Below are 19,858 nucleotides of genomic sequence, written 5' to 3'. Positions count from 1 at the left end.
AATACTTACAGGAACTTCATTGCTTGAGTCCCAGTCATGCTGGCCAAGCACAGACTGAAGTGTGTTTGTGCCCTTCAGCCTGATGCCAGCGCTGGCCTTTCCTGACCAGATCTGCTGGCCCTCTCCTCTCCCCATGTCCCTGCAGGTGTTGGTGCCACTCTAACGGCGACAGCCTTCTGTCTTTCCACACCAGTAATGCAAAACCAGCCACTGGCCTCTGCATAGAGGAACATGGAAACTGCATCATGCTCCTCCCTGTATCTGCTATTTCTGCACTGCCAAATATAACCAAACTGCAAAGAGAGCCCGAAGGTCTGTCTTAGGGTAAGAAAGCTAACAAGTTTGCTTTGAAATGTTCTGTTATCCCAGCATTTGTTTGAACCTAGGCACTCATTTCATGGTCTGAAGGAACAGATTGTTTTTAACCCAGCATTTATTGTATGCTTCTCCTTCTTTCACTGAAGAAAAGTAGAAGGAAGTTGCAATCACTGCAGTGTTTTCAGTCTTTGCTGGAGGTCTGTGGGGAAAAATCAGGGTATGAGAATTCCCGGCTTGGTAACAGTTTCTTTACTGAAAAGGAAACTAGGACTTCTGGAAGTATTGCTTTACTCTTCTTTTGCTGTGTGCATTGGGTATTATTAATGCAGAGATTTTTTGGGTCCTAGTCCTATTGCTAGGCTTTCTATAGTTCATCTTTAAAATTTGGAGGATTGTGTGATTTATTATTATTTGTCAAAAGGGGAAACATCTTCCTTAAAATAATGCTTGTTTCATTCTAATAAAAAATAGAATGAGGCAAAATCCCCAGGAATTAGGTTAAAATGTTTCAAAAGCACTGCAAATGAGGTTACTAATTAAGTGAAAATTGAGGTCAGTTTGGAATCAAGTCCTCATCATAATGAGTAAAATACAGGCAGTGCAAACTGTACCTCAAAAGTGTTTTGTTTCAGTGTTATGGGCAGAGGAAAGAGCTGTTTTCAGTTCTCTGGGTTGAACTTATTTTCAGGTCCTTAGTGTTTTTTCTTAAGAGCACAAAACTGCTGGAACCATCTAGCTTTCCTGTTTGCCTGTCTGTCTGTCCCCCCTCCCCCCAACAAAATGAATACATCTAATTTCAGTCCAATCTGAAGCTGGAAAGAATCTGAGACTGACTTCTGAAAAATGTGATGAAAATCAGTGGCTGAGCTGGGAAGAGAAATGCGGGTGGATGCCCTTAGTAAGAGAAAGGAAGAAGCTCTTCTGCTTCCTTGGTGTACCCCAAACCTCAGGGAAGAGGGGGGTCCAGCCTGTGGGAAGGAGGCACTGCAGAAAGCAGCTTTGTTCCATCTGTTGCTATGGAAAATGTTGCTTGTATTAAATATTTCTGTTGCTTTGTTTACTTGAGCATACATACAAGTTAGCCAGAGAGTAAACAGGGAATGTAGTGAGCAACTGAGTCAAGGAAACCATGGCTGTGTACCTTCAGATGGAGCTGCTGGGTGAAGTCTCTGATGTAAAGGCTGAGTTCACGCTGTGCTTTGCTCCTTAGCAGGAGCAGTAAGGGTACCTCCTCAGCCATGCACTGTCAATAACGGTGTAAAGATGTGCTAGTTGTGCCAGCCACTCTCTCGTCAGGTTTGTTAAACTCAGTGTACCCACAGAAGCACATCAGAGTAAGGGGTCAAATAAACACAGGTACATGTGCAACCTATGGCTGCATAATCTCATTTCTTTAGGAAATAGGGTTATCCTTAGGAAGTAATAAATACAGGCTTTTCAAAGGCTAATTGACAGCTAATTTTACACAATTAACAAAGTCGGCTCTTGCCCCAGACTATGATGGCAATGCCAGCTGCAGTGTCAAACTAGAGGGGAGCTTTTTCTTTGTTTCTCTCTCCCCCCAAAGCCTACCTTGCTTACAGAGCTGGCTGGCTGTTCTTTTGTTGCTGATGAAATCAAAGATGCAGTGTGTGTGGGGAGGAGCACACTGTCAGGCTACAGCAGCTTCAGAAAGTGCTTTTGCATGAATTTATGCCCTACGGAGCCACCACATTTCTGTGCCATGGTTTGCCATCATCGTCATCATCGCCATTAATATTCTTTTCTGCCAGCACTAACGTCTCCATATTCTGGAAACAAATGGATGAAAACAATTGGATCTCTTTCTCTCTCTCTCTCTCTCTGAGATCTGCAGATCCAGCTTGCCCGTTAGGACTCAAGTGTACTTTATATAACAGATGCTACTGAGCACAAATTTTCCATTGTACATGCCTCACTATGGTCATGTAGAATCCTTACAAAGCGAGCAGGAGCATCATTACATTGCTTGGAGTGGGATATAAATGTAATTGGACTCTTGCAAAGCAATTTCACTTGGAGTGCTAATAGCTTGACTTCATCTGATCAGCATTTAGATCAAACACCAATTGTTCAAGTCAGGCACACAGTCCACTTATTATGAGGAAGTTGTATCTATATGGGCAAAAACAATGGGAAGCAACAAGATAAGGAGCTAAGTCAACAGACAAACTATGTAAGAGTTTATCTGACATATTCACTTGTTTAGGGAAGGCTCCTGAAGACAAAAGATCTTCTGAGATAGAAAGACAGTCTCACTAATGTGGGCTTTTCCAGGAGCTCCACACAAAGGGGGGAAATCCAGAATGCTGGGGATGTTTTCAGAGGACGAACGTGTCCTCTTTAACAGTGAGTAATGCAAGGGGAAGGGCAGGAGAATGATCCCTCTAGAGAGTGCCATGCTGTGGACAAATAGGGGCACTGAGCACCTGCAAAGAGTGGGAGTGTTGGATTTTGAGGAAGAAGAAGGTCATTTAGTGCACCTGACAAAGGAGGTACTGTGCTAGTTACACTGCTGTGTCCTTGTGGTTTACTCTTCCCCTCCTTTCTGCTTTGAAGAACTTCCCTTGGGTGGGCAGATTAGGTGCTTGTGAAATAGAGAATGAAGGTGTAAGTGAAATGCAGAGTGCCTGGATTCCCTTGTCAAAAGTGATTGTTTTGAACAGCAAGCAATTTCTTTGCATTATGTTCACAATTAGTGAAAGACTTCTTGTTCCAGTGTTACCTTGACAAGTTTCAGCTCCTCTGCCATAGACGTACAGCTTCTCCAAGGCTCTGCTTGTCCAGGCATAAGACCATTCATGGGAGCACTACAGTGAGGACATTACTAAAAGTTTAGGTTTCATAGCCCAATCTTTTGGCTGCAGAACTTCATCCTGAGCAGTAAAATAGCATTAGAGACAGAGGTGAGATATCTGTGCATCCTGCATATGCTGCTAAGGCACACAGACTCAGAAAAGCAAGCTGCCTGTTGGCAGCTTCTTGGTAGCTTCTCCTCTCCTGATACAGTGCTTCCCTGGAGTAAGAGGGCTTCCCAGCCCCACTAAGTACATCCATCTCTGCTCAGTAACTCATCATTTTCCACAGGCTCATTTTTCTTTCCTTTGAAAGAAATGGGAAAACAGTGCCCCAGTTTATGGCACGATCTGCAATTGTACTGTATTCAACATTTGTGTACTGCAAAGAAACATGCCTGCAGGACTGGCACTTTGACATTCAATTTCCTTCTATAAAGAAGTCAAAGGCAATGGTTTCTGTTAGAGCTGGTCCTGTTAGAAAACGCCAATGAAGTTGAAAATAAAAACATTGTGTTGGAATTTTCATGGGAAAATATTGCTGAAGAGTTTCAGAATGCTTGGAATGCTTCTCTTCTGTACTAGCACTGATTCTGTCTTGTATTAGTATATACTGCAGCTCTAACATTCCAAAGAAAACATTTTAACTTTAACAAAATAAAGTTAAATAAATAAATAAAGCAAGATCAAAATGGAAAATGTCAAATTGGAATGTAGATAAAACTCCCAGTTTTTGACTGCTCCGCAATCAGGGAAACACAGCATTTTGCAACCTTGATATTTCCTACTGGCAACACTTCAAATATATGACCACTACAGGATTTTCTGTTTATTCTTCTAAATGAAATGTATTTGTTTCCTCCTCCCTAATGTTACTAATGACTCTGTGATAACATGCTGGTGGAATTAAGTGCTGAGTAAAAGAGCCATAATATTTACTTGGTTTCCAAGTAGAAAACCAGTAGAACTTTACAGTCATGAAAATGTAGAAAATCTTGGAAGAAGCTGCAGATGTTAAACCCAGAAGAACAGCTGTGTATGTTCTGATTCATCTGGATGCTCTGTGAAAAATATAGCCCTTAAATTCATACCCTCCAAAAATTGTTCTTGAGTAGTGTTTGGTTTTCATTAAAAACTGCTTGTACTAGCTAAGACAAGACTCTGTCCTTAGTTAATGAAAATCCTCAAGTTCTCAATTCCATTTTTACAATAATGGAATGGAAAAATAAAACCAATTTGCAATGATCTAGCAAACAGAGCGTGGTAAGGATAGCAATTCAGCTTATAGTTAAGTGTATTGTCTTTCATGCAGCAGTGCTGAGGCTTTTAATAATCTGTTTTGAACACGAACTCCTGGAGTTAAATGACCTTCTTCTTGCGGGAATTTGTTCTGAGGATTATGGATCAGAACCTCCAACAGCTCAGGACCTGGCAATATGAACCTCGTAGTGAGTGGGCATAAATCTGCTTTGTTTTCACTGCAGATTGCTGTAATGGTATGCAAGTTATATCATAGAGTCATTAGGGTTGGAAAAGACTTCTAAGGTCACCCAGTCCAACCGCAACCCATCCCCACCATGCCCACTGACCACATCCCTCAGTACCACATCTCCACAGTTCTTGAATGCTTCCCTGGGCAGCCCGTGCCAGTGCATTGCCACTCCTTCTGAGAAGAAGTTTTTCCTAATATCCACCCTGAAAGTTATATATGTGTGTATATTAATGTAAATAATTGTGCATGCAGTTGCTGGAAAATTGTTAAATCCATAAGTTTCAGATCTCTCTCATCTCCTCCAAATAGTGTTGCTAAAACAAGAGTACCATCACATCTCCTCTATGGGTTTGCATCCCTCTTGGCTAACACTGGACTTTCTGAGAGGCGGGGAAGATCCTGGCTCCAGTGTGAGGAGGGATCTCCTCACTACAGAACAACTCAGGCACAGCTGGAGCCTGCGGTGTGTGTGAAATGTGATGCGTGCCTCCCAGAAACTATTAGTAATAAACTCTATGAAACTGATAAGGGTGTCATTGGAATCACTGTAGCATGCAGGGGTATTTTAATCATTCAGAAAATGGTGAAAATTCCATTGGCTTTTCCCCATCATTTGTGGTTAAACTGTGTATGGGGTTTTTGACATCATTTTCCCAGAGCAGAGAGATTACATAACAGGGCTGACAGCCTGTAAACATTTCCTCAGCACAGGCAGGAAACAGGCTACATTTCTTAGAAATCAAGTGGAGGTTGTAACCGCCCAGAAAAAATTAGTAGATAAATGACTTCCCTGGGAAATCAACACTAAACTTGTACCTGAAGCATCACCGTGCACAGAAGAATTTTAACGTCTTTTTCTGATAGTATTTTCAGTATCCAGATCATCTGGGTCATGAAGAAGATAAAGAGTTCCTGTAGAGCCTTCATGGGAAGAGGCCACAAGCAGGAGAAAGCGGCTGAGGAGAATACAAAGATGCTTCCCAAGGCCAAGGAGAGAGAAAAGCAGGAAAAAAAGAGGGCAGAAAAACTGAAAAGCTCAGTCAACAACTTGGTAAAGACTGTTCCTGGCAGGAAAAAGGCAGCTGCAAAGAAGGATAAAAGCAAAAATGAGGTGGGAAATTTGCTGGAGATGAAAACAAATAGGAAAGAAGAGAAGGGAGATATGCCTGCAGGTAACCTTGAAACTCTCTCTCCCCTCAGTCCCAGACCTTCTCAGCCTCCTCCAGCCCTATAGACTTGTTTTTGTTACTTTCTGGAACAGGGCCTTTAAATTTTCCTCCTCACCATCCTTCGCTTAATTGGTTGTCCTTTATGAGCTGTACATTCTGTGAATGTTCTGTGATTCACTTTCCGTAAGCCTCATACACATTTCTTTTTGCTGCTCTTATTTTATCTCTACAAAGACTCCTGATATATCTTGTAAAAAAAAGGATGATTGAATATCTTACACTCTGTAGGGTGTGACTGTGCTGCTTTTCCACAGAGTTGTGCATAGATTAACTGGATGAAGGAAACCTTTCCTATTTGCTATGTGTATTGAGGCAGGAGGAGTGCAGCTCGCCCATTGCTTTGCTGGAGATCCTTGCATTAACCTTTCCCCATTTTGTGTCATGTTCTTCCCTTCAGTCCTGTTTGATTTAATCCAAACTCTACAGAGGAATTACTTCATAGAGGAAAATCAGGATGCAAAAGACAGTTAAAACGAATACTCTTTCATTTTTCACTCGACACACATCCAAAGCAGCTTCCTGAATTGATTCCAGTGATTGCACTGTTTTGTCCTGCTAGGCTTTCTGTGCAGAAGACAGAGGATTCCTACTAGACTTGACTTTGAGCTTTATGCTCTTTCAGATGTTCTTTCTGTAATTCCTTTGCTCTATAAAAAAGGTACTTTCCTTAGTGAAGAGTTATCATGAATGAATAAACCTGTATTGCCCACAAGAGCAGGTCTGCTGGGATGACCACGACTAGTTGCTGCAGTCAGCAGCTCAGTGAGCCTGAAGGAGAAAGAAAGAGAGAAAAAGGAAAGAACTTGAAAGTGAGAGCTGCTTGTGCTGAACCTGAGGTCCTTTTGAGTAGAGTGAGGATTTCTGGGGTAGGCACAAACTCCATACTTCAATATGTGGGTATTAAAGCGATGGAGGCATGAACAAGCATCAAGCTGAGTTGTTATTCTCTCTATTGCAGAGGAAATCATCTGTGGATTAATCGAGAAAGGAAAGTTTTTTGAAGCTTGCCTTTATATTTCTCATCCGGAGCAGCGTGGAAGTGATGGTGTGGGAAATTCTGAGTCGCTTTACATTCTCCTGGCTGAACGAATGTGGTCTGCTGTGAGAAAAGCACTCGATGGGAGTGATGGGATGCTCCTGCAGTCATTGAAGTCAGTGGGTGAATTACTGAACTGGCAGAAGCAGGAGAAAGAGCAGTGGCTTAGCAGTGAGCAGGGGATGGAGCCTGCTTCCACCTGGCATCCAAACTTCTGGGGGAAAGATCTGGAGAAAGAACTAACACAGTACTGGACAGCCAAGATTCCCCACTTTATTCTCACTGGTGACACAGATGATACTGCACTAAAACAGCATCTGAGTCTGCTGGAAACATCATTCCTCCCCAGCCTGGAGCACAAAAGTGGTGCCTTCAAGGAGGCAGGACTGCTCATCCCTTACACCCGGGGCTGCCGTGCCTCTTTGTTCTCTCACCTTTCTGCCCTTTCTGAGAGTGAGCACTGTACCTTCAGCCAAGGGCTCTTAGTTTATGAATGGTGCCTAAAAGCATATAAAAGGTATGTCTAGAAGACATTCTGTGGACTACTGTTTTCTGCTTCTCCCTCTCACTGCTTACCTGGCTTGCAAATTGACAAACTGTTTCCGTATTTCCTTCATTAGCTTTTGGGCCATGGAAAAAAATATAGCAGATAATTAAATTCCTACCCACATTTGGGAGAACAGGTGTGGCTTGCCCCATGATCTAAAGAGCAGCATACCTGGACACAGTGTGAATTCAAAGCCTTGCCCTGAGAATGCTTTGTAGCTGTCACTGAAGCCTGAACCTACTCCGCTTTCTTGCAATTTCTTTTGTATGGTGGTGGTAGATGAGATGTTTGATTGTCTGTAATCATGTTTAACTTTGCTACTAAATAGCATTAGTCTAAAATCACAATCACAGAATGAATTGGGTTGGAAGGGTCCTTAAAGCCTGCACAGATCCAAACCCCTGCCGTGGGCTGGCTGCCCCCCACCAGCTGAGGCTGCCCAGGGCCCCATCCAACCTGGCCTTGGTCATCTTCAGGGATGGGACACCCACAGAATCTATTTATGTCCTACTCATTTTCAGAACTTTTGTCTTATTTGGTTGCTTCCATGCAAGTCTAGAGCTTCTCTGTTCTTTGTATAATTGCACTCATAATGATCAGCTGCTGATCAGTTCCTCAGCTGGGCTCCTGAAGGAGGGAGGAGGTGTGATGTGTCACATCAGTGCATGCTGTCCTCACATATATGGGAGATGTGAGGTCAGGATGTATCCCTCCTGTTGCTGCTTGTTCTACAGTAAGCTTAATGGATTGCTGAAATTATAAGTTCTGCTTTTCTTCTTTCAAAAAAGAGCAGCTTGTGACTGCGTTATCAGAAGATAATGAAGAAAGTGAAAATGAGAATAGGAGAGATGCCAGACTGACTTCAGGGAAAAAAAAAAATCATAAGTGTTTGAATTCTCTCTGAACACAGCTGCAACCTTAGTAAATGCTCATGTGGAGATGCCCTTGTCCTGGTATACAGGTGCTTTCTCTTATAGGCCCCTTTCCATTTAGATGGAGCGTATGACACTGGTGCAATTGTGTCATATACAGAAGTCGGTTTTGTAACTGTGCGCAAACCCAAGAAAGAATGCAGAAGTAGGAGAGAAAAGGGGAAAGGGAGATCAAAGAGCCATGGAATCATTAAAGTTGGAAAAGATGACCAAGATTTTCTTGTCCAACCATCAGCCCATCCCCACCTGCCCACTAATGGAAAGCAAGGAGTGTAATTGGGCTGCAAGTGCAGGAAGGAGGAAAATAAAAAAATAATAGTCAGGAAAAGGATATGAAAAGGATCATTGGACACGTTGGGGCTGTGCCAGTATTGTGAGCACTGCTGGGTGTTTGCTCCACACCCTGTGAGCCCCCAGCATAGTGCAGGGGGTGCCAGGTGGGAGGGGGTACCAGATGGGAGATGGCTGCTGGGGCTGAGCTTTTGCCTTCTGCATGCAGGGGCAGCGGGACGTGGCTGGGACCCACGCAGAGCTCCCAGCACCCTGATGTACAGAGTCTCACGTGGATTATTCTGAAAACAGAAGAAAAGTTACTTGCAATCACCCGGGTAAGGACACAGTTATTGAGGATGCTTGATTTGCCTGATATGTGGACCCCCTCACAGCCCTCTCCAGCCTTCTGGATTGACACTGCTGAAGCTATAACAAAGATTACCTCCAGACCCCAGCACAAGGAAACATGCAGTTGGTGCAAAGCCCTTCTGTAAGGCCTGAGCAGGGCAGCTTGCCTTGCAGTCCCACAGGTGGCATTTGTTCAAGGGCTGCAGCACCTTTTCTCTTCCCAACTCTCCCCCTTTGAGGAGTGCTAGCTAGGCATGAGGAATATCAGTAAAGCAAGGAAGATGTATTATAGCAGTAGGGAGTCCCAGAGGAAACCACAATGTTTGGAAAACTCAGCCTGACCTTTTTGATTCAGCTAATGCCTAAATGAAAGACCAGAAATTACTGCCCTCCTCTTCCCTCTCACTTTCCCTCTTTACCTTCTCCCCCTCCCTGTGAGCAGATTGCTGCATCACCCTAGGGAAAGTACTCCAAATTGCAGTTTTCCTTGATTGCCATTCCCCCAGGAGCCCTAAGGTAGTCATAAACATGGGGGCAGAAGCACCAGCTGGTGACAGAATCCTTAAACCCTAGTGATTTCAGTGTTTGAATCTGAACCTCTTCATGGGCTCATCATCCTAAATCATCACCCTGGGGAAGACTGTGTGATCCTAAAGGCTTATTTTAGTACTTATTTCAATGAAGGAAATGACTACAGCCAAGGTAGTGCTAGTGAAGTTATCTCAGAGCATGACACTGAGGCACTGACAAACTCTCAGAGCTACTAATGGTGAAGGAGAATGGAACTTTTTATTTTTTTCCCCTGATGTTATGACTGGGGGAAACTGTAACCATGAGCATTCTGCCTTCTGGGCACACCATCCATTGAGCAGGCTCACCTAGATCTGGCAGAAGCTGTAAATACTTGTGTGATGCTCCAAGCTGGCTGCATTTTTTGCAAGTCTTACAGGTCTGCCCAGAGAGGTGGTGGATGCCCCATCCCTGGAGACAGCCAAGGTCAGGCTGGATGGAGTTCTGAGCACCTGATGGAGCTGTGGGTGTTCCTGCTCATTGCAGGGTGTTGGACTGGATTTCCTGTAAAGCTCTCTTCCAATTCAAACAATTTTATGCCTCTATTATTGTGAATTATCTCTCGGTGATCGTAATATGTAAATGTGACTGTAAGTCATACAGCTCTGGTTTTGCCACTTCAGTGGATGACTTTGTCCGCTGAAGAGTGGATAAAGAGACAGAACAGAATGAGCAACAGCCTGCTTCACCCGTCACCTAGTTTTGTCATGGGGAGTGCCAGCTTCACACCTGTGCAAACTCAAAGCATTTTCAAAAGAAGTGAGTGATGGGAGCTGTGACCGCATCAGAGGGGACTGCGAACTCAAATGTCACACGGGGTTCAAAGCAGCTTCCAAATGTCATTGCGGGGAACGTGGTCAGCTCTGGATGTGGGCAGTGGTACCTCAGCACTGACATGTCCAGGGCAAGGGGCCTTTCTTTGTGCCTTTTGAGGTTGAGAAGTTGGTGAGCTGGTAATTATAGTGTCATTGATGTAGTTGTTGGTGGATCATCCCTGTCCTTGCTGCACTGGGGCATTTGACATGAGTCAAATGGCAAACCTTGCAGTGAGAAATTAGGGTTCGTTCTGGTACTGAGAGGTGGGAAATGGACTTTCTGCCCCCTGCTTCTGTGATCTCAGCTCAAAACTGACTCTTTGTCCAAAACCAGAGATGGCAAGACCAGATAGGCATTCCTGGACAAAAGGACGGTTTATAACTATCTGAAGTGACTTGGCTCTGTATCTTCTTTTCCTCCCCATATTTTCTCAAGTAGACAAAAGAAGAACTGAGAAGTGAATGTGCTTTGTAAAATTTGGGCTGAGTAGCTGCTGCTGCCCAAGTGAACATGGCTCCCAACAGCCTTGTTTGCCTACACTGTACACTCCCACCTGCACTGAACATCTCAGCCAATTTTGACTGTATTTATTAAGTAGGTGCAGGTCTTGAGGTTGTTAAATTCTCACATGTTTTAAAACAGGAGTTGGACAGATGAGAGAGGAGCAGGAGGAAGCTGGAGGTTATTTATGGCTCTGCTTGTTACATCAGAAACTCTAGTGCTCTGTCGGTGCATGGGGGGCTGGTGTCACTACAAGGGCTACAGAGGGCAGGCTCACATCACCTGGCTCAGAGCAACCAGGTGCTCTGCTCAACAAGTTATTGCCCTGCAGCAAGTAACTGTGTGCTTTGTCCCATTGCGTTGGTTAAAGTTACTTTGCAGCAGGGGTGGGCCACAGATGTTGGTGCAGCTCAGCTTGGATCTGTTATCTCAGCACATTCTGCTCACACAATTGCTTGCAGTCAGGTGATGGCACTCTGAAAGGAATTTTTTCTTGGATTGTTTATAACCACTTGTTTGCCTTTGTTTAACACTTTTAAGTGAATGTGGCAGAGCAGTTTTGGATACACTTTTGATGAAATTCTTAAGTGACAGCCATGAATTTTGTAATCCATCTGCCAGAAGAGAACAAAAACAAAAATGGAAGATCAGGCTTTACATTCTTTCTATTTCTTTGGTGAAAGATGCAGAAATGAGTGAATAACTAAGCCAGACTTTTGAATTTAAAGCTTCTATAAAGGTCAGCTCATGTTTTAAGCAACAAGCCCTTTCTCTACAGTGTTAGTTTTGTTTTTATAGTCAATTCAAAACAGCACAAGCCAGCCAAGCCTTTGGAAATTTCCCATCACACTGCCTCATGGGGCTCATCTTGCTGTGACAGTAGCTCTAAACACAAACCCAACTCTATTGGTACTCACATGTCCCTGGCTTGAGTGAGGGAATGCTTTTCATTAGAGCTGGCTGGTTTATGTGGTGCTGGTTGGAGCTAGGAAGGGTGGAAAATCTCAGCTACAGTTGCTGGCAGGCTTTGTGCCTAAGTTTTATTTTGCTGTGTGGGCACCTTCACTGAAGCTAAGCTAGCTAGGGAAGGCTGTAGATAACCTGAGCTGACATGGGGATGAAAGGATGCTGCAAATCTTTTAAACTCAAGCAAACAATGTAGAACAAAACAGGACAATGTTATTAGGTCAGCTGGAAAATTACCAGGCTTTTGGTTAAAGTGAGATGGCCAAAAAACAGAGGCAGAAATTCATCTAGTCCAAATGCATAATGAAAGGTTGGGAAACTTAACTCATTACAAATGCCATCACATCTCAACTGTTCTTTCTTTATTATAACAATATAACAATAATTTATTTTATTTTATTTTATTTTTAGAAGGAAGTAGGGAAAGCCCTGAACAAAGCCTTTAACACTGGGGAAACCCCTGGCACAGATGCTGCAATCATTCAGGTAAACTGGGGAGGAAGTTGAAAAGCTCACATCCTTTGGGGGAGTTGCATTGTTGCACGCAACTATGTAGGTAATTGAAGAGATCCTATTTTGCATGTTTTGGGCTCTGCTTAGTGTGTTACAAGCTTGCAAGTCAGCTGCCACATTTTAACTGCTTCTCTTTGCCCTCACACCTGCTTTTTCTCCTGAGTGTTTGGATCAAGATCTGCAAAAGCATTGAAAAAAATCCCGGAGATCACACTTGGCAGGAGCTAGATAGAGGACAGCTGATAGGGCTCTAACATCAGCTGAGATTCTGTAGATATGGTGGTCCTATCTCCAACATCTGGCCATGTCTCAGCCCTGAGGGTTTGCCTGTGTTGTGTACACAGCTGGTAGGTTTGAGTGTTCTGTGGTAGGTGATGAAGAGACCAGATAAAATGGCAACCCTCATGAAGTTGTCACTTCCTCAATTTTCTCAGGCTGACTCCCTAAAGATGAAATAAAAAATGAGCACCATGCTTTGGAAACTCATCAGCTGTGGATTCCTGGCACTTTGGTGTGGTGTGTTTTATCCTGTCCCTTCTGGTGAACTTTCACATCTGTTCTGAGCAGTGGAAAAACCCACTGATGAGTGTCATCCTTTGTGTCTTGCTGACTCTTCCCAGAGGACTGAGAGAGCACAGCACATGAGTCCGTCTGTCTCCTTTTTTCCATCTGCCTCCCTCCCCCTTGCAAGCTTTTGTTTCCATAGAGCACCTAATGGGCAGCATTAAGTTGCCACCAGTTCAACTCTGCCCAAGGTGGGCTGGGTTTTAGCTGTCTGACACAGCCCACCTGCTTGTAGGCACCTGAGCTGTATTTCTGGTCACTGCATAAAGAAAAAAATGGCTTTGAAATCCACAGATATTAACAGAGAAGACAAAAGCAGCCCAGCACATCAGTGAGAGCCTGAGGGAGAAGGTGGAAGCTGTATGCCTGGAGGAGTACCTGAGCTTCCTGGGCAGGTAAGGGGGATGCTATTTTCCCTGCTGACATGTCCTCAATGCTCAGCAGAATGAAATCCCGGTGAAGCCACTGGCAATCCTGTTTTCAGATCCTACCACAGCCAGAAAAAGTGGCAACTTCATGGCTGATGGTCAAGGATTGGCTCTTCCTGCCCTGCCTGTGCTTCCCACGCCTGGTGCTGCCTCTTGGCAGGGTATGGTGAGAGCTCTGCTCTGTCGTGCTTCTTGGTGGATGATGAATACTGTCCTCATCTTTTGTCCTCTCACCATTTCTTCAGACTCCCTTCATCTGCACTTTGACCCTAAGCATCTCCCTCCCTTCGTATCCTACACAGCAGAAAATGCCAGTGCTGCTGGTTGAAGATGAAGTAATTCAGAAAGAGATACGACTTAAGATCCTTGGCTTCTCACTATTTAAGATCTCACATTATAAGAGGAAGGAAGTTCAGGAGCCACTTGTGAGACTGAAGCCATGATGAAGCAGTCAATAGACTTTTGGGTTGTTTGTGCATGCCAAAGCTTTCAGTGTTCTGCAACTTCATCAGCAAAGCCAGAAGCAAGTGTTGCAGTAATGATAAAATGAACCTCCTGCCTCTAATCCATGGAAGTGACACCCAGGCAGCTCAAGGGCTGTCCCCATCCATTGCTGTGCTCTCCCTCCTCACCAGCTGGGCAGGACAGAGACCATCTTTGCCTTGCTTTAGGTCCTCTTTCAGAGAGTGAAATTACACACACTCAAAATACAAGCAATCAGAGAATATTTCTTGCTTTTGCTGCTAGGATAACACTGTCAGATGTGTTACAGAACACACTAGCTTAAAAATATGTCACCTTATTTTGATTCAGCTATGAAAACAAAGTAAGAAGCGTTCTCCAGCATGACAGCTTCCATGGGATCTCCAGCAGCTTGCAAATCATTGAGAACTTCAGCATTCTCAGGTGAGGAACCAGACCCTGGTGACATCTGAAGTGAAATGAACTTTCTACTTTCTGATTTTCTTCTAGCTCTGTTGAGGAGTTGGCTTTGCCTCCAGCTGGATGTGGAGCTCCATGCATACCATGTGGTGAAGCATGGAAGGAATTGGCTGTGGCCTTTGTTCTGGCCAACCCTCCTGTGTGTTGATTTGTGGTTCTCTTGTGCTTCTTGGTGGATGATGAATACTGTGTCCTCATCTTTTGTCCTCTCACCATTTCTTCAGACTCCCTTCATCTGCACTTTGACCCTAGGCATCTCCCTTCATATCCCTCATTAGGAAAATTCCATAACTGTTGCATTGAAATGCATGTGCTTATGTACTTCAAGGTAAGCCCACACTCAAGTGCTTTGCTGAATGAAACCCTGTTGAACATGCCAGGATTTTCCTGAGGCTGTTTGGAAGGAAGGAAGCAATAAAGCACAGAAGGGTGGGGGAGGCTTTTTGCACCTCCAGACTAATTTCAGAAGTGTTTGCAGCAATAGAGAAAATGAGATTGCTTCTGTTCTTTCTGTGTAAAAGTATCTGAGGACCTCCAGAGTCAGCAAAATGCCCAAATCCACCATATGCACAGCACTTATTTGACACAGGAAACTTGCACTGAGCCTGTAGCTGTTTTGTTTGTTGTATGTGTATGTTGCTACTGCTGGATCCTAAACTGAATACTTATGAGACTCTTTTATGTAATTCTTTACAGTGATACTAAAAATGAAGTTACACATTGAGCTTTTCCAGAAAGTAAAATGTCTGGTTTCAAACCAGTGATCATTTTAGCTGGGTTTTGCTGTCTTGAAGACTGTTCTGACGGAATATAATTGTTCACCTTGTATTTGTAGAGTGTCAGAGACTCACAGAATGCTCACCAAGCCTCCATTTGTCAAGGCCTCTTAATACCTTCTCATTTTTGGAAATACTAGCTTCTTCAATCATCTAAGCTCATTGGGTACAAGTGGCATTTGTGTGTGTTTGAGCTTACATGTCCTTTTGACAACATCATAATAAGAGCTGTCCAAAAGATGGGAGCATTGATGTGGGTCACAGAGGCCTCATGGTAACCCTGCACCTGAGCATGTGTCTATTCAAGTGTCCAGGCAGTCATGTTGGTTGCAGGGGGAAAAGCTTTGATATGAGAGAATATCCTGATTTGATCTGATCAATTTTTATGTCCTTTTTTGTTTCTAAGCAGAGCTGTCTGGTATAAGTTAACGTACCTTTGTAGTGCCAGCACTGATCAAGATGCTAAGATAAAAAGATTTATAGACAGGATGGAAGATGAGGTTATGGAGCATTTTCTGCAGACAGTCACTTCTGAAGTCAAGGTATTGGAGACTCATGTTAATACTGAATATTTTCATGATGTCAGGCAGGCACCCACTTCAGTGTGTATAATAATACTTGGTATTGTGCTAGAAATAAGTATCCTGTACCAGCTCTGGGGACCCAGACCCCAAGAGTTGAGCTCCACTTAAGTGGAATGCTATACATTCTTAGCAGTTGGATATCTTTATTTGGCAGCGATAATTCACAAAATCCAAGATGGTGGTGGGTAGTCAGGAATTAGACCCAGAGAAGCTGTGGATGCCCCATCTCTGAAGGCATTCAAGGCCCATTTTTCATAGTTTTATATCTTCTAGGTTTGAGTTTAAGAACTTAATATATTCTTCCTGATTTTTAATTCTTTCTGTCTTTCATGTTTTGCTTTTATTTGAAATAAGTGTACAGGATGCTGCAGCTTGTGGAGGTGTCTTTTTTTTTTTTTTTTTTTTCCCTGAGGGCAGAAAGAGCAAAAGCACAGCAATCCACATCTGTAGCTTGTGTGATGTCTCCACATGTGCACTCTGACTCTGCCTCTTTTCCTCAGGGAACACTGAAGGATCATTTCAGAAAGAGTGACAGCAATTTAGGACGCATCCTTCAATTCTTAAAGCAAAGCTTTCTGATGTTTAAGAAGAAAAAAACAGACAAATATCGGGTAAGAAATAAGGAAGAAAGTAAGAACAAGATATTCAGAAGTCACTAAAACTAGTCCATGAACCTCTACACATGCAGTATTCAAACAATAAACTGAAATCCCATTTCTTCTATCAATAGAAGGCCTGTTATAGATCTAGTGGTCTCAGTCCAGTTCCTCATAGTAGGGCATCTACCTCCCCATGACAGTAGAACCTATCTGTAATCTCTCAGAGAAACCAAGAAGAGTAGAAACGAGAAAACCAAATGTATCTTCCAAACAGAGAGTGGTCTCTGATACTACAGTTGCCCCAGTACCACTTCATTGGTATGATAAACGTTGGACTCCCTTTCTTCTCTTTCCTCCTAGTTCTGCAAGCTTTTTGTTGGTGCTGATTTTAATTAACATTTTGAAACATGGAAAACAGTAATGGAATGGAAAAATTAGCTGTTATTCTGCTGTTGTTCAGAGCCTGTCACTGGGCGTTATGTCACATTAGTGCTGGGGTAAGCAGTGGCTCAGCAGTGGAGTGCTGGGCCAGAGCCGTCTGTCTCTTGCTTTGTCTCTTTTGGACAGGGCTAGGGATTTCCTGTACCTTTGGACTGCAGCCTAAAACTGGACTGATTTCCACTGCTAATGAAAATGTGTTTTCTCTGCAGCAGCCCATCACCCCTTAGAAATGTTCACCTCTCCCCCTCTTCAAGCACTGCTTGGTCTTAGCACTGATGTTTCTTAGCAGGTTGTGGGTGGCTCAGAAGTATTCACGTGAGCTCTGTGCCCAACCACAACGGTGTGCCCATGGGTATGGCCAGGGGATGTGTCTAGCAGGGATGTTCCAGGGAGACTGGATCTTGCTTTGTCTGTAGTCCAAGCTCTCCCAAAGCTATGCTGATTGCTAGCTTGATGCTAAGCCAAGTGTTACCTTGCTGCTCCAACTCCGAAGTGTTAGTGGAGCTCAGCCAGCTAGTCCCATTGCTTTTGGTTGGATGTTTCCACACTTATTATCAGTGTTATCCACGTACAGCTTGGAGTCATCCACATACTTGTATTACACCAGGGATGCTTAAGCAGAGAAATGGGACATCCTTCTGCATGGGCCTTATATCACCTGCCTACACTGGTCAGAATCCTATAGGTATGGTCTGTTGCTTGTTCATTATCTAGCTGAAGATAGAGGAGCTAATTTGGTCTTCTTTGCTGTGGAATAGGTCCTTGTCGAGTCTGTGAACAACATAATTACTAAAGAATATGTGAAAGCCCTCCGTACCACTTCCAGGAAACTGTCTGTGAAGAAAAGGAGGCAGATTGTCAGCAAGATGGAAGAAGATCATAGGATGCTGCATACCATTTTTAAAGAGTGCTTAGTAAGTCTTTGATATGGTTATGGTTTTGCTCTGTCATGAAGAACAGTACTGGAAGAGAGAGAGGCTCTGAAAGCAAGAGACAAACTTAGGAGGTCTTAACCACAGTGGTATCTACTTCATAGAAATGAAAATCAGGGGCTGGAAGACAGTTTTTCCTATCTGCCAGAAGCTTTTAGCTTGTAGTTTTGAAATGTGTGACTATAGAGCAAGCAAGATTCACATTCCTACCACTGAAATAAGAATGAAGTACATTCCTCTAAACTGGAAAGACAGGTCTAAGGATGTCAGCTCCCACAGGCAAGCCTTTGTGCCATAGCATGTGTACGCATGAGATGAGTAAGGGGTGTCTGAAGAGCTGTGCTCCTGCCTTGTGCTTTCCCTCTAGCCTCTGGAATGAAGAACTGAATCAGCTGCTCCACATCTTCATCTTCTCCATGGATTGTCCCATATGGCTGCCCCTCATTGGCCATGGGATACAGCTGTTGTTGCCCTCCCATTTGCCCTCTTCTCCCCCTGCAGACCTTCCATGGCTGCTGCTGGCTACCTGTGCTCTTAGCTGAAGACCTGCCTTTCCTAGAATGATTAGAGATTTACCAGTAGTGCTGTGCTCAGCATCAGCTTTGGCTGAAATGTACAAGGACAACTGGTTTCATAGTATAAACGAGATATGAGAAATCTAATTATCTGCCAAAGCTCTATGTTCCGCTTGGGTGAAAAAAGCCTGCATCTAGTTAGTACAGTTCCCCTCGTGTCCCTGCTCTATTCTCTTTCTTATTAGATGTAAATGCACTGAAAACCTGGGGGAGGAAATGCATGAGCAGCTTGCAGGGGACAGCCTGATACTCGGTCAAATGAGATACATGGTTATGCATGCGAAGTATGTGCTCTACTGCAGACTGAATTTATCGTGCAGTTCCTGCTCAGGCTGCACCTGCTCCTTGCCCACTTTGTCCTCCATTCATGCTCTTCCTTCCACTCAGTCTCGGAACACATTAGGAAATACCTTGCTTCTTTCCTCAGAGCAATACATGTTCTAAACAATACAAGCATTCAAACACTGCTGACAAGCCGCCTCTTCTTTGTCTTTTTAGATTGCAGGCTGTTTACTTCCAACCATTCCTGTCCATATAACACTCACCAAAATCTGACACCTTCTAATTAATTAGCATTTTGTAATAGCAAGCTTGCCAAGTACGAAGTCTTACAGTATTGGTGCATTAGGAGCTGAGTACAGTGTGTGCAGTGTGCAGAGCTGAATATGTTGTGTGTCTGCAATGCGGAGGAGGAGAGAGAAGGCTGTCTGCAAGTATTACTATTGTTTTTGATTTATATTCAGTGCAGAGATGTACTGCACAAAAGATCTGGCCTGCTGTTTCTAATGCCCCACGGGGAACCTGGGCTTCTCCTGGCCTGGTTTGGCAGCCTGCTCTCCAGGTTTGCTTTGTCACAAAGTCTCTGTTGACGCGATGGCATCAATAATTCAGAGAGGCATTTAATTGCACTACAGCACCAATGAAAAATGTGAACAACACCCCTCACTCGGCAGCTCATCCACATTCTGCTTCCCTCAACTTTTCTAAAAATGCTGTGTATGTCCTGCTAGATTTTTGAGGCTTTTTTCTTTTGTGTGTGCCAGTTCAGAGGGAACTGGCCAGGCGCAGCACCATGCTCAGGTCCTTCACAGTGCCCAGCCCTGCTTCCCTTTCCCAAACGCTTTGTCTGTCTATTACAGCAACTGCATTACCTCACCTGCTGATCAGGGTCACTCTTTTGTCCCTGGGCTGTTCTGTGGCTGCTGTCAAGTGCTGACCTGCAGAACTTCTCACACAGTGCTTACCATTTTCCAAAGGGTGAGATAGCCTTTGAGGGAGAGGCCTGCTTTGGGAAAGGAAATGCAGAAGGGAATTCTGTGCTGCTGCAGGTAGTCCCTGAGCCATCCTGGAAACAGCCCGTGCTTTCTCCTAACCAGGAGAGTCAACATGCTTCTTGTGCATGCACAGACAGTCCCACAAAGCTCCTAACACATGGAGTGAGAACCTGAATGTGATGTGAGGCCACCTCCTAACATACATTGCTTCTTTTGCCCTGAACACTCCTTTGCTTCTCTTACCAGAGTCCCATGGCTGGTGCTCTCGAGGATTCCATCAAAGCAGTTTTAGGACTTATTCAAGCTCCTGATGTTGAGGGGATGAAAATAGCCCTGCTGCCTGTGCTCAGACAATTTCCTGGCCTAAGGTAATTTGTTTACGTAGTTTC

The 19,858-nt window shown here is 43.9% G+C and overlaps 1 protein-coding gene across 7 annotated transcripts in view; it reads left to right on the top strand.

Moving 5' to 3' along the window:
* The window catches only part of LOC104911248 (exocyst complex component 3-like protein), a 53,084-nt gene that overhangs the window by 10,505 nt on the left and 22,721 nt on the right, over nt 1–19,858 (top strand). For 6 of the 7 annotated variants that reach the window (XR_004159983.2, XR_014883765.1, XM_031553694.2 and 3 more), the window contains 10 exons: nt 5,488–5,795; nt 6,811–7,405; nt 8,867–8,975; nt 12,253–12,327; nt 13,213–13,313; nt 14,160–14,252; nt 15,474–15,606; nt 16,149–16,259; nt 17,447–17,602; nt 19,716–19,837. Coding sequence is in view for 5 of the 7 variants with exons in the window: in XM_031553694.2 (XP_031409554.2) it covers nt 5,488–5,795; nt 6,811–7,405; nt 8,867–8,975; nt 12,253–12,327; nt 13,213–13,313; nt 14,160–14,252; nt 15,474–15,606; nt 16,149–16,259; nt 17,447–17,602; nt 19,716–19,837 (1,803 nt within the window). In the remaining 2 variants the exon portion in view is untranslated. The remainder of the gene's footprint in view (nt 1–5,487; nt 5,796–6,810; nt 7,406–8,866; nt 8,976–12,252; nt 12,328–13,212; nt 13,314–14,159; nt 14,253–15,473; nt 15,607–16,148; nt 16,260–17,446; nt 17,603–19,715; nt 19,838–19,858) is intronic. The other variant, XM_085225687.1, reaches the window with a different exon arrangement.

Source organism: Meleagris gallopavo, chromosome 5 (assembly GCF_905368555.1).
Source record: "Meleagris gallopavo chromosome 5, MGAL_WU_HG_1.1, whole genome shotgun sequence".
NCBI classification, from domain to species: domain Eukaryota; kingdom Metazoa; phylum Chordata; class Aves; order Galliformes; family Phasianidae; genus Meleagris; species Meleagris gallopavo.
This window is presented reverse-complemented; position numbering and strand designations above follow the sequence as displayed.